This window comes from Nannospalax galili, unplaced genomic scaffold, assembly GCF_000622305.1.
Source record: "Nannospalax galili isolate Female #2095 unplaced genomic scaffold, S.galili_v1.0 scaffold27, whole genome shotgun sequence".
Lineage (NCBI taxonomy): Eukaryota > Metazoa > Chordata > Mammalia > Rodentia > Spalacidae > Nannospalax > Nannospalax galili.
Window position 1 is genome coordinate 782895 of NW_008357993.1, and position 21120 is coordinate 804014.

The window sequence follows — 21120 nt, forward strand, 5'->3', positions numbered from 1 at the left end:
TCCTAATTCTGTCTTCTGGAGCATCCTCTTCTATTTGAAGTGTTGTAAGTGATGATGTTCGCATTCATTCTGACCTCCTAAGGGTGGTATGGGCAAAGGAGCAGTCAGGGTTGCCTCCTTTTATGTCTTGGGGATGCCTGATGGTCTCATGACTTTAAATGAGATCTATCTCTTGATGTTCCTATATTTCCATCAACAGCCTTGTTCTCGAATTCATTTTCTCCCCTGAGATATCAAACATGGGTCACGAAGTTAGCAAGCCCAAATTGTGCTCCAGAATTCAGTTTCATCTCAGTAAAAAGGTTGACTGCATTCTTCTGGCTGCTAGGTCTTTCCTCCCCACTGTACAACCAACTACCCTCCTTGCTGACTTGAAAGATACCCCTGCCTGAGCCTGGCTTGGGTTGGCTGCAGTATCTCTCTTCTAGGATGTTCTTTCCCCAAGCATCCCTATGGCTTGCTCTCCCCTTCAAACCTTTCAACATTTTATTTATATACTCTACTCTGACAGAAGGCCTTCCCTGATCATCCATTTTAAGTTACAACCCGGGCCCCCTTTCCAACTTACATTGCTCCATAGGAATGACACTTTTTCCTGTGTAATTTACATTTATTTTATTGATCGTCTTTCTTGCTTTATTTTGTTTAGTTATTTACTGCTGTATATCTAGTACTCTAAGAACCTGGTGCATCACAGAAGCTTAATAAAAAGCTCAATACATATTTAGTACATAAAACATGCATTTAACATCTCTACATCTTAACTTCCTCAAAATATACCTTATAATAAGTGCAATATCAAGCCAATACAAAGAACCAAAGAAACTCACTTTCTGCAGATTTCAAACTTGGAAGAGTCCCTGTCCTTTCTGAGGCCCAAAGCAGGAGGAGCCTGTCAATGACCTTTTCTTACCACCCTTATATGTGTGTTCAGCCCTGCGTGTGTTCGCAGCCCCATTTTCCTTTACCTGTTCATCTGCCCAGATGCTATGACAGATGATGGTTTGGGACACATTCTACCTCAGGGTGAAGGAGGGTTATGGTCAGGGAGGGAGGTTCATTTGGGGCACCCTTTCCCACCTACTTAGCATAGCCTTATGAAATGTGTTACTATTATTTCAACTGTGTAGTTGAACAGAGATTTAGAAAGTTTCGATATTGCACCAAAGCAAAGGTCAGAGAAGGACCCAGTCAAAAGACCCACAAGCCTAGTGGACTGCGCAAACATGAACAACAGCACAGCAACCACAAGAACACTCAGCAGTCCATGCTTGAGAGAAATAGAGAGGGCTGTTTGGTTCACCCACTCCTCTAGCCACTCTGTAGTGAAGGCAGATTGTGAAGGACATTTGGCATACCTTAGAGTGGATGGGAAATATGTATGTGATTTGGGGCTGGAGAGATAGCTTAGCAGTTAAGAGTGCTTTCTGCTTTGCAGAGGAACTGAGTTCAGTTCCTCATACTTACATCAGGCAGCTCAGAACTGCATGAAATTCCAGCTCCAGGGGCTATGTTTCTGATTTCTGAGGGCATTGACACTCACGTGCAGACACACAGTGTATACATAATCAAAGATAATAAAATAAATCTTTAAAAATGTATGTGATTTTGACACCGAACATCAGATTAGTGACATTTACTATTTGCTGGCCCTTTTCCATACTGGGGTATTCTTCGGAATAAGAAGGAGAGCTCTTCTCTTTTACATAGCATCCAGACAGCCATCAAGCCCCTCAAATACTAATAGCTGAAGGCCCACATTTTGCCACCTATGTTTATAAGTACTTATTTTTTCTATGATAGCACCTTCACTTGTAATACTGATAATATTAGCAGAACTTGTCTGTTATGATGAAGTGTCCATTTCTAACCCTGAGGCAGCCATAGTCTGCTGCCTGGAATATTTTATATTTCTCTACACATGGAAACTCTCAAAATATTATTTATGGCAACAGATGCAGACCCTAGTTGCAGATCTCTTCAAACACAGTGGCAGCTCATTCATCACTAACTAATAACTAGCTTTCATTTTGGTTCAAATAGAAGCACAACATATATTTTCTATTACCAAAGCCTAAAAATATCAAAATACTGTTTTGCTCAGGTACTTAGCATATGGGATATTTTTATGTATTAATATTTCATCCACATTATGCCAATAGGACTGTCACAGAAAATAATGAGGCCTTGGCAAATGTCAAAAGAAAATAAATTCTTAACTGCTTCTGGGCTCTGAAAATAGAATTTGAGCAAGCACAAAAGTACAAATATGAAATACGAACATATATAGTTTAACTAAGATTGGAAATAAATGATATTAGACAGAGTAGTCCTTTACTTAGCCCATTATCACATCAGTCTCTCATATATGCTCAACAGTGTCTACTTGTTTTCTACGATTGGCATGGCATTTAATATTATACAGTTGCATTATAGCACAGTCATCAAGAGCCAAGATCCAGGGGTGTGGTGGCACATGCTTTTAATCCCAACACTTGGGAGGCAGAAGCAGGTGGATCTCTGTGAGATGGAGGCTGGCCTGGGACAATCTATATAGCAAGTTCCAGATGGGTCTACATAGTGAGACCCAGTCTCAAACAAAAAGGAAAAGGCCCAGTAGATACATAACTTTTACTGAGACTTATGCTTTTTCTTCCCTCCAATAATAAGATAGATATTGAGAGTCCCTTCAATGCTGAACACTTTATTGGCAACTTCAGAACACTAGACCCTGATTTCCTTTGTCTGAACCATGGATATTAGTTTTCTGGTCTAGAATTTGGTTTTGATTATGTAAATTTCCTAGGAGAAAATGAATATTTGCTTAAACATGAAACATTTATGATTTTCTTTTTGCAATTCACTTACAAAACAATCTTATTAACAGCAAGGGGCAAAGGTTCCATGAGACTAGTTTTTCTTCTTTTACTTCCCCAAATATGAAAGATGGTGTAACATAAACACCATCATTAAAAGCCTCCATTAAAGTAGAGACTGGGCACATTAAAAAAACTGACCTTGGACACAATCACCCTTACAACAAGCAACCAGAGAAGCTCACACTTCTCCCTCCCCTCAGTTGTACGATTCCTAGGCAGCTCCTCAGTTAAATGTAAAGTCTCTGTATTATAAATATTGAATCTTTTTCTGTTCATTTTAAATATTTTTAACACATTAAAAAACCTCTCCTGGCTGCAGAGTATCTGGTCCTTTCTTGGAGACAGTGAATTCTTAATGGTAACAGTGAGTCCCATCGGGAGTATACATGCTTTGTTGTCTCTTTATCTAGGGAGCTTTTCCTGCCTGGCCCATGTGCCCCAGGAAACAATATCCCTCTTCCTTAGTTATCCCTGGGGAAGGTGGTAGATAATTAGGGATCACAGTAACTTGGAGACCACAAAGCAATATTAAAGGAACCACAAGCTTCACACTAGCATTCCCTGCTTTTCCCTTGGAAACCCCAATAGAGAACGTGGGTTTTGTCTTCCTGTGCTCCTGTTTTTGTCCCTGAACACCCTGTTGTCTTTGTTATGTAGCCCTACATTGTGTACACTGTTTCTACACACATCCTCTAGGATGTGTGGGCATAATAAGCATCTTCTTTTTCAGAGCCCTTTCTATGTCTCTTCTGGTAGCACACTGAGTGGTTCGGCTATAAAAGACTAGGGCAGTCTCCATGAAAAGCCACACTTTCTATAGCAGGATAAGGATTCTCTCCAGTCTTGGATGTGGGCTTCATCACCAACCTATTCTATAAATGGACAGTTTCCTTTTCATCTATTTATTCTTGGAGGACACAGACCAAACTGATGACTATACTTATCTGGGGTAAAGGGAGAAGGGTCTAGAATTGAGGGGAATTTTGAAAGTGTGTTTTAGATGATCTCTGATGGTCTAATTTTTATAAGATAGATGATTATAAGTATTCATCTTTTTTTTTTTTTTTTTCAGTTCAAAGCCCTGTAGGTGGCTTCTGGTCTAGGTCACCTGCTTCCTGTGTCACAGTGACCTTTGTTTCTCCTTAGTCAAACTTACCATTGTTTCCTGTGTTATCATACAGAACTGAATAAGGCTCTCTCCACTCTGACTCTGAAGTAGCAATTCAATGTACTTCCTTTGGGTCAAGAATATGTCTAAGTAAACACATAGTTATTTATATGCAATTTGACCCTTGTTTTGTATAAATATATTGACCTTTGTTTTATTTCCAAGCCTGCTCACTCTTTATGGTAGCAATTCCACATTTATTTAACACTTCCAGGTCCACAAAGCACTTTCCCTTTCCCTCTGAATTCCAGAAATAGTCCCCTGAGGCGAGCGGTCCTCTGCTGCATTCACCTAGTTTTCATGTATTATGGGAAGGGCTCCTTCCTGGTGAGCTGCTGTTGTAGCAGAATAGGAAGAGTAATCACTCTTGACCACTCAGCTCCCTGTTTTCTCATTGCACACATTGTAGGATGCTGTGCATATCTGCAGTATTAATAACAATAGTCAGAAAATAAGCCACTCTTAAAAGATGACAGTGTCTATGAATGAGCCTGTTTCTGTCACAGACAACATATTAAATGGTACTTTTGCAATGTTAGCTAAACTGATTGGATTTAGGAATAGGTCAAATATGTTGTCTGCCAAGAATCTCTAAGGTAACAGTCCTGTGTGTAGCTTTGCCATTAAAAGGTAAAAAACAGCATTTACAATAGCTTTCTGACTTGGCTGTTTACTAACATTTGCCCTTCAAAGTCACTTGTTATGTGCCATAATATTACTATGCAGATATTTATAAAATACAGCCTTGATTTCAAGATATTACCCTGATTCAAAACCTCTGTTGAATCACCATTCCTGATCAGTTCTTCTGAATTCTGGAGCCAGATGTACAGATTCTTTTCATCTAAATCCATCTGCACCTGCATTTGAAGGACTCTGTTCCAGCTGTACAAAGCAGCAAAGTGACAGGCAGCCTCTGAACTTGCCAGGTGCTGCCAATCCTCCATGACTCTGCTCTTCCTGGGCCCACTTGTAATACTCATGACCACCTCTCTACTGAACCCCTACTCATCCTCTAGTATTTGGCTCAAATGTCTGTCTTTGTAAAACCCTCTAGCCAAGATTAATAGATCCTCTTCTCTGTATCCCTGAGCCTTTGACTCAGATAAATATAGAACTCATCACAAAAAACCTTGATTTGCTATGTACAGGCCTTTCTTCCCCAGTGCATGAAATCTTTGAAGAGCAAGACCACACTGTGTTTATCCTTATAACCTCAGTGGTTAACATGGAGTCTATTAGACATTTAACATTCAATGTTCCTTTTATCAGTGAATGAATCATTCTTTCTTAGAATGACCAGTCTGAGTGCTGAAAGAAAGATCTGTCCACATCACTGTCCTTACGGTCCTTGAAAGGACACTGCTTGCTAGTACTCACAGGAAAGACTCTAAGAGAACATTAGTTTCCTCATTTTTTTGATCCTCCTGTTCTAAGGTTGCTCAATTCTCAGGAAATTGTTTCAACCTACCCATCTTCTGGGACTACTTTCTGTTTTATATTAAATGATCATTTTATAGTTTATCATCTTTCTTTCTTGTGGAAAATCTTTGAGTTATCATTCTTTTCTCATTTCTCTTTTAATTGTGCAATCAACTGTCCAAGAATTAATGATGACAAATGGGCAATCTCATTTGGCGTAATTGAATTTAATCTCTCCCCCTATAGTCTTGGATATCTGAAGGCATGAAAGAAATACAGAAGGAAAACAAATAGGAGCATAGGAATTATGGGACAAGATTTATACATGGTACACTTAGGAGGAAGGGCCATAGGGAGACTGTCAGAGAATAGTACTAAGAGAAATAACCACTATCACATCAAACCAAGAAGCTGCTAACAACAAACATAGGCTAGCACAGTTCTTACTTTGTCCTTAGGGATGAGAATCTTGTTTCATCCACCTACAGTGGAGGAAATGAGTTGCTTAATCCAACCTCATTCTTTTTCTTTTTTTGAGGTAAGGGAGATCCAACTACAAGGACTTGCATGTACTAGGCAAGTTCTCTACCACAGAGCCCCAATTTCATTCTCAGTGATGGCCTGAAGGTCTCTGTTGCATCAAAAATCTATGATGAAATCCTAATCTCTCCCAAAGTGACAGATTTAAGAGATGAGGGTCTGGACTTGGCCGTGTGATCAGATCACAAGATGATGCCTGCGTGAATGGAATTAGTGCCTTAGAAAGAGGCACAAGAGAAACTCTTCACTCTTTCAACATGTGAGGGCAAAGAGGGTACCGTCTACCAACAGAAAACATGGCCCTTGCCAGACCTTGAATCTGCCAGTTCCTTGACCTCTGCAAACTTTCAGAATGGGGAGCTACAAGTTTCTGTTGCTTATAAGTCTAAAAATATTTTGTCTAAAATATTTTGTTACAACACCCGAAATGCATGAATTCACTTAGTAACAGAACTCTGAGTTAATTTAAACAGCAATGTGCCGAACGAACAGAAACATTGCCAGCTTCCCAGGGAGTGTAGAGGCTGTGATAGGTATGGTCAATATGATGTATGTGGAAGTGACACGCAGGATTTCAGCAAATCTATTTGCTGCAAGAAGGTATAACTTTCTCCCACTCTTCTCCCATGCTGCTGAGTAGAATGCAGATGTGATGACTAGTTTCAAGCAACCTCTTGAGACTGTGAGACAAAGCCCACGTCTCCAACATTAAGGCCAGCAGCACCCATGGAGCCACAGCTGTGGAAGCCCACAGTACTTCCTACCTCTATACATGGAGGGTGAGAAAAGCATTCTCTATTCTGTCTAAGCCACAGGTATTTTGAGTTTTCTGAACTTACTCTTAACAGACTCTTAGCTTCATGGGGTTTAAGAACACTTGGCACAATGTAAAAATTTAATAAGAAGATAAATATAACTAATTCTGTGCTATTATTGTATTTATGAACAATAAAGTTGCAAGGAAATAGTATTTCAAATTCACCAGGAAAACGACCTCAAAGTAAAATTATAAAACGCGCATATGAACGTGGAGACCGAAAAAGGACATCCTTGAGGCTACCAAGGTTGACTGCACACAGTTTTACACACATTCTGACTTTTACTTCTTTTCTTTTTTGAAATGTTTTATTTGATTCTGATTAGGATGACCTGTACTGACGTACATAAAGAATCTAGCAGAGTCATCGATTCTTAGTGAGTCCAAGTAGAACACTTTTACGCTAAATATTGCATGCTTTAAGTACTGGCATTTGGGAAATGAGCATAATAAGACTTTATCCTGTAAAGTTTGAGTTTCAGTAGGTTCAGTAGGTGATATAATTGTAATACTTTGTAGTCAGTAAATCTCAATATTCTATGCAAATACTCCTAATTCTCTAAATTCTTAATTCCTAATTTTCTAAATTCTTGCTTAAGTGGTGAGTTGCTAAAGGTCAGGGATCATGTTTTCTTTTGTTCATTCAGTAAAAGGCACTGGAACATAGCCAAGATAACGAAGCAATATTATTTTCTTTTCTTCTATTACATTTATATCTAGAGCTATGAGTCATTGACTTGTATGTTAGGTGTGGAAGCCAGACTGCTCTACAGAGAAAGACCTAGTCTCAAAATAAAAAAAAAGACATTTTATAATAAAAGCAATAATGCATTGACTTATCTGTATTGATTTTTAAGGAGGGAATTCTATGTGGTTTTTAAGCTTTGGTTTCACATGCCTAAACCATTAATAGCTACACTTAAATTTTTTGGCCTTTAGTAAAATGAAAATGTTAATATATTAGCTTTAAAGTTACTTCCAAAATGAAAAATCTATGGATTTATGTATACATTTGCTTCAGAGTATACACTTTTCCAATCTTATTTCTGCGTCTTCAAAAGTGTTAAATGAATTAATTATGTATTACTTCTCTGTCTAGTTTTAAGGCAGAGGGCTGACGACAAATATAGATGCCATAGAAGAAAACATCCAATAATTTCAAATGCCACCTACTTCCTGTTTCTGTGTGCACATAGCACAGTGTCTGTTTCTTTTTTTTTTCTTTTTAACATTTTATTAGCTTGTTTTTTATTTATTTTCAGACAGGGTCTCCCTATACTCCTGGCTGTCCTGGAGCTCACTATGCAGACCAAGCTGGCCTTGATCTCACAGAGATCCCCCTGCCTCGGCTCCTGAATGCTGGGACTAAAGGTGTGTGCCACAGTGCCTGGTTCAGCACAGTATTCTTTAGGCACCATCATTTAGGGGATCGTAAGTCTGCTCCTCGAGAAGTTGGGAGCCCCTGCAGTGGGGTTGGTGCAGGAAACGTATCACCCTGAGGCAAGGCAGAAGCCTGATATACAGTAGGTGATTAATAAGTGCCTGCTATAGAGATGAGTGGAAGGAGCTCTGTATGAAAGATTCTGATCCTACTAGGAAAGATGAAATCCTAATCTCATTTTTTGATTCATCTTTCAACTGATGGCTTGACATTTCATTTCTCTTCTTCCCAGAGTCAAGATTTTGGCTGATTTGCTGTGCATTTGTTAACCATCAATTTTAGGAATAGCTGGTAATTTTTGTGTTTTGTTGTTTGGCTTTTAGGTTATTACTGTTTTAATTTAGCTATAAAAAGGAGGGGGAAGGTTTCTTGCTAGTATGAACCAAAAGCTTTTGTTCTGCCAATGGACTGAGAACTCTACACAGGGTGCCTCCAGCTCATCCTGGAGATGAGGCACAAGGATGGAGGGACCTTAGCACAGTCCACCACAAGGGTACTGGAGGACTCTTGCTGGGAAACTGACTTAAAGCCCTAGCCTTAATGGACTAGACAGTGCCACGAATGACCTAATAAACGTATATCAGTGGTCTTCAAAGGATTGTCTTTTGTCTTTTTCAGTTCAAGCTCCCTATAAGAAATATTATACCATCCTGACAGTAGGGTCAGTACCCCTCCCCAAGTCCTGGTCCCTGCTAGGAGGAAGACGTCACTTAGCCTGTCTATTGGAATCCAGAGCTAAATCTACACATACACATTCCTTAGTCTTCTTTTTCCCATCTATAAACTATAACTGCTATGGGGGAATTCAAAAGCAGACTAGGAAGGAATGTTTTTCCCAGTTCTGGGTGAAACTGGAAATAAATCCATATTTTGTGTATTATGTTTTACATCATTTTCTCCTGGTATGGATGAACCGGCCAGACTTAGGACCAGGCTAGTTTGACTGTGGCTTCTGGTATCTTTAATAGCTGCCCCATTCTCATTGTTCTGTATACAATCAGAATTAATGCATCCACTCTCCTTGCACACGCTCCCAAGGAAAAACCAATAAAGAAAGTGACAAAGGGCTCTTGGCTCTCATTGTAGCCACATTCTGCCATTCCCCTCTCCACTCCCTGGTAGCTGACTTTCCACTCCTGCCTGGCTCTGAGGGTAGTTCTTGCAACAGATGTTCTAACACTGGTGTCCTAAATCTCACATCATTGAACTCTGCAGGAAAGACAAGAGGTAATCCAGGTATCATTTATATATGCCTTAGTCATGGTGAGCCACACCACATTTTAAACACCTATAAATAGAGACAGTAGGAATTAAAAATAAAATCAGGTCATTAGGTAAAAATAGATTTCAATAAAGGCAAAGTGTCAGTAGTAAAGAGCATACCGCAGTACCCTGGGGTCCCACACACTGTCTTCATGAGCACTTGATGTTCCACAATTTTAGAGAGTCCAAAGTCAGCTATAAGAATAGAAAAGAATTTAGTGTACCAAGACTTTTCCAGTATTATAAGCACTTCTTGCCTTTTAAAAACAGATCTAATGCATTTACTTGTTTGCTTTTGATCTGATAGTGGGGTGGGTGTGAATGGAACAAGTCACGATAGAGGAAGCTAGAAATGTTAATTCATGTGTTTCTTTGAGTCCTAAATACATTTATAAACAAATGTGTAAACGTTGCTTTTGTATATATGTCAAAGATATTAACAAATAAGGTATTTTTTTCTTAAAGTAATCATGGTAATCGTGCTGTTTTGTCTGGTGTTCTTATTTCTGAGATTTATGTGACAATAGCTCTAAGAGAAGGTTTAGCCTTAGTGATATAATTCAAAACCTTTAATTCACTGGTGAAATAAAGAGCAGACTTTCATAGATGTCATGGAATAAACAGGAATATCAAAAGGCTCATTCTGATTGAAAATAAGTAATACCACCCTCTTTAGAATATTTGACAGACACCTATTCACTCACATAATGAATATGAAACCTTTGGGGAGGGGGAGCAAAAATTCTTTTTATTTACTCCTCCATATATTACCTAGGTAAAATATTACCCAAATTGCTACCATTGTGATCTGTTTCCTGGGCTATCTCTTCATCAAGAGCATCAAGGAAACTGCTCCAGGCTATTCTTCAAGGGAGGCAGGAGCAGAAAGGATATCATTTTAGACTTCAAAGATAAACCCATATTTCCATGGAGGGGTCTGCTCATATCACTGAACGCAGCAGGCAGCCCTTCAGAAAGAAAGGCTCTCCTGCCCAAATTAGAATCTCTCCATCCATTTAAAGAGATTTCCTTAAGGATCAAATCTTTGAGTGATGTCAAAGGAAATGGAACTCCCTGCTATCCACTCCTTTCAGGAGTGATTACAAGAAAAAGCTGGCTGCCCAACAGGATTTTCAAAATTTGTTCTTTAGATTCTTGCTCTTATAATGCACATTCTGCTGCCTCAACACTTTCCTGGAAGAACAACTTAATTTTCACTGGTGTTAACACTTATAAATGTACATCAGTCAACTTAGTTATAAAGGAGAGCCAAGTGAAGGGCCACGCCCTCCAGTGGCTGCCAGCACAGATTCTGCTGAGGATGCTTCATCTCTAATAATTTAACTGTAAAAAATTGTAAGGAATATAAAATTTAATGAATTTTCTCCTAAAATGAATGCTGAGTTAAGTGTTTCTTTGGGTAGATGAGCATTTCCTAGTTTATCTTTGTAGTTCTTCAGAATGTTTATTTGGGGGAAAAGGAGGTTTCTAGAGTCAGCGAAGTTTGAGGAAGCTTACAAGTCTACAAAGTTTTTTTAGGAAGTAATGTAGAAGTAACCAGAACACCTCTGTAAACATGTGACTTCCACAAATACCCAGGGAAGTTTTTCACCCTATGAGGGCACAACATCCAGTGAAGGACATTTTTGGGAACAGACCTGAATTTATCTCTGCTTATATAGAAAAGGATCAGAGCCTACATCCACTAGCTTGTACTAAGTATTTTATTCCAGAGTTTTTCATTATATGAAATTAAGCTCCAAATAGTTACAGATTAAATGTTTATAACCGAAGAAAGAATCATATCTTCACTATAAACTTATTTACAAACCACAAGGTTATCTCCAGACAGCCTCATTATTGCTGAGAGCTGGAACTGTGACTCATCTGCATGTCCAGCAATGGTGCATGGAGAATTAGTGCTAAGAGCCAGGTTAATGTTTCAGGAAGAGCACAAAGTTCTAAACAATGAATCATTCCTCACAGATTCTGAGTATTTGAGAAAACTGGACAGAGGCAGTAATGGATGGAATAAAAAAAAATTCCATAGAACAAATTTCTTCCGCTCTGGGAAAATGGGTTATAAAACATCAGAAAAATGTTCTCACCAATTTTGAGTGGTGCATCTGGGGCCGGAGTTGCATAGAGAAGGTTCTCAGGTTTGAGATCTCGATGGACAATCCCATTTTCATGCAGGTACTACATAGGGAAAAGAATGAAGCACATTTGTGTAATTTTAGTGATGGTTATAACATTCATATTTCATGTTTTAAGACCTACCATAAGCTTATGGCTCAGTAATACATATATTATGGTTTAAAAAATAAGTATCAGAAAGGAAACAATGCTGTAAACAATACAGAATAGCTTATGAGGATCGGGAGTTCAGTTTAGTGGTACAGAACTTGTCTGGCAAGAGGGAGGACCTCAGCTAACTCGGTTGTTCAAATCAGAGACTGATTCTCTCTTTTCACACCTGTCTCCATCAAATTCACAACTGAGTTTTGACCATTTTAATCCCAAAATGCTTCCCAAATGTCCCCATTTCTTCGTGTCATAGCCCTGATCTCAGCCGGATCACAATAGCAGTCCATTAAACACTCTTTGATGTTTGAAATGCTCCATTTATTCTCCGTGGGAAACTCCTCATTTCTCCAAGGCCATGGCAGCCTGGCTCCTGGTTCCTGTCCAGTCTCTTATTCTTCCACTTCCCCTCTCTTGCTCCCTTGTCCTACCTAGACTGCCTTTCAGCTCCTCACAAGCCCTAGTTTCTTTCCCACCACTGGCTGCTCTTGGTGCCTGGAATGCCTCTTCCTCTCCTTTGCCTGCCCAGCTCTCCTCATCCTTCCTCAAGGAGGCTATCTAGCCTTCCAAGGGGACACAAGTGCCCCTCTCCTCTCCTGTCCTCTCAGGGCCACTGTCCATTTCTCTTCACAGGACGCACTTTTCTCTGTAGGCCCAAAATCCCACGAAAATAAGGAAATCTCCCAGATACTTTGTTTCCCTCTAATCATAAGTTAACTCTAAGTGTACACTCAATAAACGTTTTTGAAAGATTTAGAAATAATTAAACTTTCCTACAGATGTTCATGCTGCTTTACTTTGTAGTTAATTTGTAAGTGATCAAAGAATGATGGCAATTTGAACTTTTTATTTATTTTCCATTAATCATTTACAATAGAGGCTACAGTTGCATGGGCTTGGCTATACCTTAGATTGTGATACTATATTTCTATAGTAAAATCACCTTCATGTATTTACCAAATGTAAGACGTTTAGCCTCTGCATACGTATACAGCATGCATTTTGGTTGGATACTAACACTTCGTTACTTCACATGTATTCACCGAGGACTAGATAGATGAATGAGATTTACATTATCATTTTGAGAAGAGCAAAAAACACAAGATTAAGAGGAAGACTCTCATCTTTAAGATCAAATTTTGGACAATTGTCTTAACTAGTTTTCATGCTGTACTGTCATGAAGTAGGTAATTGTGGTTGAGTTAATGTCTTTACATCTTTTTTGTTGACTAGAACATGAGTGAGCAGTGAACATGCTCAGAGCTCTGTGCTTGTGAATGAAACTTCCCCATCAGGCTACAGCAGTGAGATCAAGATGGCTGAGCCTGCAGCTAACCCAGGAGATGATGTTTATTTGTTTGCACTGTATAGGACTTGGGTATGGCCTTGAAGTGTCAGGTCAAAGTAAACCTCTGAGAAGATGCTTAATGGGGTAGCAACGTTACAGAACAAGGGAACAGGATGCTGGCCAAGAGGAGAGCTATGAGTGTTGCTGGTTAGGGAAACCTGGCCAGGTTAAAGTAACAATAGAAGAAGAGGTCACAAAGATCACTCAGGCTCCAATTCTAATTTTACTGTGGCACAAGTCTCCTGAGTAACTAAATTGAAGTGGAGGGACATAGATGAAACATTCGTTTTCCTGTCTATCCAGACATACAGATGTAATATTTTAGTAAATGTCTGTAGATTCAGCAGATGGACAAGCACTGGGGAACAGCTGGGGGTGCCAACAACACAGTGGACAGTAACAGCAATGACAGAGTATATGGGCTCCAGTGGGGGGGGTATGCTAAGGTGCATTTGGGAAGTGGGTATACAGATGGATAAGATTGTTTGGGATGTTCTGTATGATATACACACACAAAAAATCAACAAATAAAAAAAATGAGTTATATTTGAGGAGAAAGCATAAAAAAGTGTCAATAAAATTCTTAGCATTAAAAAAATCAGTTGTTTGATAGTGAGTTCATCTATACCATTTTTAATAAATTCAACTCAAAACCTTAAAATAATTAATCTTTTTTTTGTTGTCATTTCGTGTTTTCTTGTTGTTGTTTTGTGTGTGTGTATTTTGAGACAGGATATCCCTGTAGCCCCAGCTAGCCTGGAACTCACTATATAGGCCAGACTGGCCTTGATCTTATGGAGATCTGCCTGCCTCTGCCTCCTGAATCCTGGGGGCTAAAGGTATGCACTACCATGCCTGGCATCAGTCATTAAATATTTTAATGAAATATTTATCATTGCTTTAGCAACAATCATTAAATGGGTAGTTATCATTTTTAGATTAGGCATTTTATGAGAAAGCAATGGTAAACAGTTGTGCCCAATTTTAGACACCAATCTTAGGTTGACGGAATACAAGCCTATAAAGAAAACTGAAGTAATATACATGTAGTCGACAAATAAAGAGCATGCAAACCTATTTGCATATAGGTAGGGAGCAAGTGCATGCTGTGAGGCAATTCCCCAAGGAGAGATTGAGACTGTTTAAAGACGATGCATGTGGGATTAATTGATCTTCTAATTTTCACTATATGAAGCCAGATTTCAGAAAAGAGATTTTTAGATCTCAAGGCTATGAAAATGTTTGGCTAATTAAATGGAGGTGGTATTCAGGAAATAGTTTACAGCTTGGGCCAACACACAAAAATGGTTTGTGGTTACAGAGAAGCAACAGGCAAGTTTTATTGTGGAAAAGAAGATACTAGATCAGACACAAAGGAAGCACAGGGAGTGCCTAACTCTGCACAGTCTGGGGATCCTACACAAGGTGAAGTGTTAGTGTTCAGAGAAGTTGACCCAACAGGACTGAGGATGAAGGAAGAAGCCACTGCACCCTCAGGGAAGGGGCTGAGGTTTTTTTCAAGGGTGAGGAAGAATGTTAGTGAGGATGATTGTGCTTTAAGATATGGCGCATGCTTGATACACGGAAAATAAGAGTGAGGCTGGGGAGATGCACAGTGGGAAAAGTTTGCTGCACAAGCATGCAGAACTGAGCACGAATCCCCAGAAGTCACATAAAGAGACACAATAGTGAATCTGTAATCCCATTGCTCTTAGGGCAGTGCGGGTGGTGGAGACAGGAAGCTCACAGGCCAGGTAGCCTGGCATAGGTGAAGGCCAGCAAGAGACCCCGATCAAACAAGGTGAATGGCAAGGAATAAGGTCTGAGACTGTGACATCAACCCATGTGCCATGGCACAAGCATGCTCACACTACAGAGACACATACATGCACACGTGCACACATCCACACAAAGTAAGAGTTAACATTTGGGATGCATTAGAGAAAAAAAAGGATTTATCTGCAAATCAAAGGTAAATCAAGCATGAAAAGAGTGGAAGTTTGTGCATTTTCCTTCAAAAACTTATAAAAAATATAAATTCACAGACATATTAATGATTCCTAAATGAAGTATATATTAAAGTAGAATGTAGAATTAAAAAAGATACAAAGAGAAATCCCTGAAATCTACCTTACCATTTAGTCCTTAAAATACGCAGTCATCAAAAGCTCAAATTTTCTTTTAAAGATACAGATAGCACTACGGCTACTCTGAATTCAGGGGGTGTCTAGACGTGTAATTAAACTCTCTCTATGGTCCTAACAAAAACCGTGTCATTGTGTAATGAAAGCTACTACATGGCAATTTAGTTTAATTACAGCTCTGCTGTGTTCGATGGGCTGTGTGTAGTTAATTGATAATGTCTCAGGGGTTGGTAGGAGGAAGTTTGAATCTCTTCAAAAATCTAACAGGACTTAGAAGAACCAGTCATTAAAGAACGAAAACAATGTTCTGGCTACAGTTTGCCTATTGGGAAGGAAAATTAAACAGCATGACTTTGTTCTTTTCTTCAGAAAATTTAGAATTAATATGCATAAATTTAAGTGAGAACTTCAGAGTGAGTACTCCATTTTTGTGTCCCGTCTGCTTTGGAGACCTGTCTCTTTTGTTTTTATCCCTGGCTTCTCTCTAGGGCTTCAAAACTGTCCACAAAGTAGAAGACAAGCATCTTCCACGACCAGACCAACAGGACTAGTTAGAATCCTCTGACCTAGATCTGTGCTATGCCTTGGTCCCTCCTGCATCTGAGTGTGGGCTCACTATTTTCTTAATCATTTCAGAGTCATCTTTCTCACAGCTGTCCCCTCGCTAGCCTTAGCAATTTCACACATGTATCTACGTCCATTTCACTCATTCACTCTTTTCATTTGCCTTGCGACTGCTCAGTAATCACCGTGTGTTCTTCACTGGTTCTTTATTTGCTTGGTTAGCTTCTCCCACACAGCATATACCTTTATTTCTAAATCATAGAGTAATCCAAGCAAGACCTGAGTTGAAAGTAAAAACAAATCTCTTCAAGTTGAAATCTCACACCTACATACTGAGGTCTAATTTCCCCAGCGTAAAAATTAAAAACCCTTTAAATGCACCCCTAATTTGTGTCTACCTTTCATTCTGGGACAATTGTTAATCCATTAATATGCATGAGCCACACATTATTATTCCTAAATCACGTTATACATATTCACACTTGGTTCCTAGAGAATCTAAAGATTCTAGAAACTGGGCTGGGGAGATGGCTCAGTGGGTAAAGTGCTTGCTGTGTTAAGTATGAGGACCTTAGTTTATATCCTCAGAATCCATGGAAAGCTGCATATGGTAGCATGCACCTGTAATCCATGTGTTCCTGTGGCAAGATGGTAGGTGGAGGCAGGAGACTCCCTGGAACTCTTGGAAGCTTGAAGGCCAGCTAGTCTGACATATGCAGTGGTGAATCCACAGGAGACTTTGCCTCAAACAAGGTGGAAAGTAAGGACTGATACTCAAGGTTGTCCTCTGATTTCTGCATCTGTTCTGTGGCACATGTATACCTGCACTCACACACATGAGCATGCACACACATATACATATACGTATCTCACATAAACACATGCACATACATGCAAACAAAGACTCTGGAATAGTATTACTCAGACCCTCCAGAACTTGCCACTCTTCTGTCTAGTGGTAGAATCTAATTCTCCTTCCTTCAAATTGGGTACAATTTTAAGTTGCTTGTAACAGTGGGATAGAGAAGGTGACAGTGAGTTTTGAGGTTAGATCATATAATCAATACAGATTCTATCTTGTGTGGTACTGTTTTTGTTCCCCGAGCTGCAATATTAAAAGCTGGACTATCCTATGACCATCATGCTGTGTGATGACTTGGTTGCATGTTATTACATGCTGCACAGTAGGTAAAAGATATGCCAAGTATAGGATTTCCATTTGACAAACTCACTGAGGGCTCACGAACAGACATGATCTAATGTATACATGTGAGTGGAGTAAGCTCTAGTCAATTCCTCCCTCTAGCCATGGGGCCTCCAGACATTCAAGTATTCTCAGCTAAGCTATCATGCATTCTAGAGAAGAGACAACTGTCATTCCCACTACGTCCTGTTTCAAGTTCTGAATCAGAGAATATATATGCATAACAAAGTGATTGAAAATTAAGAAAGTCCAGAAGCCTGAGAGATGGCTCAGCAGCTGAGAGTGCTTGCTACTCTTGAGGAGGACAGGAGTTTGGGTCCTAGCACACTAAAGTGAAAAGCCAGTGCAACTTGTTCCTTGGCCAGTAAGAATTCCTTCCTTTTGTGAACTTCTGGGGAGTTTAAAATAGTTCCAGATATGAGATGGATTCAAAATTGTAGTGATGTGGAGGACAAAAATATCTTCAGAAACGACATTAAGATACTTAGCTTGGGGAAAATAATTTTGATCTTGACAAATCTTACCTGTATTAAATAGTTGAGTCAATTCTTCAAAATGATTATAGGCTCTATTTTATTCCAAGAAAGAGTGTTTATCCATTTTTATGTTGCACTACTCATGAAAGAATCTTTTAAGATATATTGAAGCAAAAGGAACACTTTAAAACATTCTAAGCATATTAAGGGTATAGTAATTACATAAATACATCACGAAAACAACCTGGTTAAAGGACTAATGTGAGGCATTATATTGAAGGTTCATAGCTTTCATGTCCTAGTAGCAATCTAACAGCTCACTTAGCAATGAGAATACTATTGTATATAATGGTGACTATTTATTGATAATAATGATAATAGATTGCATGTTTCAAAAAGCCTGACAAAGAATTTTGAAGGTTTTATCCATAAATAAATGCTTGAGGAAATAAATGTTTTACCTGATTTAAAAATTATACTATATATACATATTTCAAAACATTACATAGTACCTTATTAATATGAATAACTTTTATGCCTCTATATATCACTTGAAAATTGAATTAAATTACTTCAATGTGATGCTTATGAAATTTATAACATAAATTTTGTGTCTTATGACTGTTCAGAGACTGTCCATATTCTGTGACAACCAAAATGCTTCTCATTCCTTGTAGAGAAAAGTGATCAAAAGAGCTATCATATTCTGTGACAGTTCATTTAAAAGGGATAAAACCCAATTTCAACAAAACTCTGAGGGCTTCAAGACCTTGAATTTGAAGATACTTCCAGGGCTCTAGGAATCTTGCCTCATATGTAAATTAAAAGCATCAAATATCTCCATTAACTGGAATATTAGTTCCCATTAAGCAAAGTTTTAGCTTACAGTAATTTCAGGTAAAGTGCCTTAAGGCAAGCACTTTAAAAAACCTTCTTTGAAGGATTACTCTGGGAATCCTAGAGTCAGTCTAAACATTAAGAGAGTATGTGGCTGGGTGCGGTGGTGGCCCACATCCTTAATCCCAGCACAGGGGCAGGCAGAGGTAGGCTGGATCTCTGTGAAATCAAGGCCAGCCTGGTCTACATAGAAAGTCCTAGGCAAGCTAGCTGGGGCTACGGGGACACCCTGTCTCAAACAAACAAACAAACAAACAAACTCCAACCACACAAACAAGCAAAAAGATTATTTAGAGATGAAATCCCAAACTGAAGTGCCTCTACAGCAGGCAATGGGAGTGAAGTGGAGTTACTGTTAACCATGATGTGGGTGCTGGGAATTGAACCATGGTCCCTATAGATTTTCTCCCACAAGTCCCTTTTGTCAGTCTCTGTGCAGCAGATGTCATGTATAGAAAAAGTATATCTGCAACATATTTGGTAAGTAATAAATAAAAGGCCCCTCTCCTTTCTGTTAATTGGACACAAAATCCAGCAGTTATTTATATGATGTCTGTGTGTCTGTGTCCTCCCTGGCTGAAAGCAAGAACTTGTTTAACAGCAAAAATCACCCAGATTACCACCCTTAGGGGAAAAATGTAAGCTAAATTAAAGAATGTTGAGATTTTTGCTAACTATACGCTCTGTGGCACACATGTGAGTTTCATGAAGCAATAGACTTTATTGCCCACCTCCCTTTGCTTCCCTGGGCTGCACAGCTGCCGGCTTTCTGGTGCCAGCATCTTTCCTGGGTAAGTCCAGCCCACCGTGCCTTGACTCCCCCAGTCTCATTCACCCTCCCAGTTCCCCGATCCTGCTCTCCTCCTAGCCTGGGTACTGGCCCATTTCTTGTCTTGGCACCCAAGACACCTAGGCTGACCTCTTGGCCCTGAGTCCCCACTGCTTCCTGATCCTTTGCATCCAGACCAAACCAGTTCCTCCCAGTAGTCCCCAGGAGCCCTTGAGGCCTCTTCCCACACCCACCTCCTTTTGCATCTCTGGGTGGCACAGCCACCAGCTTCCTGGGACCAGCACCTTTCCTGGGCCCTGCTCCCAGGCCAGCCTAGCCCCCAAATCCTGAGGTGAGCATCTTCCCTGGAGAGATCCAGACCTTAGGAGAAAACCTGAGAGCATCTGATCCTCATCTGACTTGGTCCTCTGTGGGAACTCCTGAAGATTAAAGCAATTAGGCCACTCCAATATAAAATCAAAAGAGAGAACCTGAAGCCTAGACCAATTAGCTTTTCAAGCCCAACAAGTAAACTGCAAAGGCACATAAAGTTTACAAAAAGAAGCAGACCTAAACTCAAGACATGAAGGCTTGAGTCTCACACAAGAATCAGAAATTACAAAATAAATTCACAAGTCAAAGTCACAAAAAATAATAACATGAAAAACCAAAATAATATATCCCCACCAAGTACCAATAGTCCTCTAGAGGAGTACAAAAAGAACCCCTTAGAGATAACACAGGACATGGAACTCAAAAGAACAATTATAAACATGATAAAAGAATTCAGTGAAATTAAAGAACACAAAGAAATCAAAGAACTGAAAGAAGATAAGGATAAACTTCTGAAATAATTGAGAAAAGGGTTAGAAATATTGAAGAATACTCAGGCTGAAATGAAGAAGGAAGTGAAACATTCAGTAAGCCAATTAGAAATGACAGGAGAAACCACACCTATAGGATGAATGAAATGGAAAACAGAATATCAAGACTGGAAGAAAAAATGGATGAATTAGACCACTCAAGCAAAGATTATGAAAAATTTAAGAAAACACAAGAATGGAATATGCAGGAATTGTGTTACAACATAAAAAGACCAAACTTATGAATCATAGGCATACAGGAAGGGGAAGAATCTCAGGAAAATGGTATGGACCAGGATCTTCAGCAGGATTATTGAAGAGAATTTCCCAAAATTAAAGAAAGATGTGCCCATTCAAATACAAGAAGCACATAGAATACCAAATAGACAGGACCAAAAAAGAAACTCTCCATGGCACATCATAGTAAAAACACTAAACATTCAGAACAAAGAGACAATACTGAAAGCTGCAAAAGAAAAACAAGTCACATATAAAGGAAAACCCATCAGGATTACAGCTGACTTTTCAGTGCAAACTATGAAAGCCAGAAGAGCCTGGGCCAAAGTATTCCCAGTTCTAAATGACCATGGATGCCAACCCAGATTACTATACCCAGCCAAAATGAGTATTATAGTTAAAGGGGAAAGAAAAATCTTCCATGACATAAACAGTCCACAAAATCAGCCCTTCAGAAAGCTCTTGAAGCAATACAAAGAGCTGAAGAAAGGTATGACTATATCCAAGGGGATATGGAAAGAAATTGAATGAAGGTATAACTGTGGAAAAGTACAGCTATATCAAGAATGTGAACAGAAATAAAAATGACAGGATTTAATACCCATCTTTCATTAATAACTTTAAATATCAATGGACTGAACTCTGTAGTCAAAAGATACAGGCTATTTGGATGGATTAAGAAACAAAACCCCAGAGGTAGGATAATAGGAGCAAGGGTATTAGTAAGGAAGAAAGGGGGGGAAGTGGGGGCACCTTAAGTGGGAAAACCATGATAGAGGGGTGA

The 21120-nt window shown here is 39.2% G+C and overlaps 1 protein-coding gene across 1 annotated transcript in view; it reads right to left on the bottom strand.

Annotated features, from left to right (window-relative positions):
- Positions 1–21120, bottom strand: part of LOC103752296 (calcium/calmodulin-dependent protein kinase type IV) — a 250202-nt gene that overhangs the window by 12200 nt on the left and 216882 nt on the right. Inside the window, exons 10-11 of the mRNA XM_029557644.1 lie at positions 11639–11729; positions 9651–9725 (exon numbers count right to left, since the gene is read on the bottom strand). Of these exons, the coding sequence (XP_029413504.1) occupies positions 9651–9725; positions 11639–11729 (166 nt within the window). The remainder of the gene's footprint in view (positions 1–9650; positions 9726–11638; positions 11730–21120) is intronic.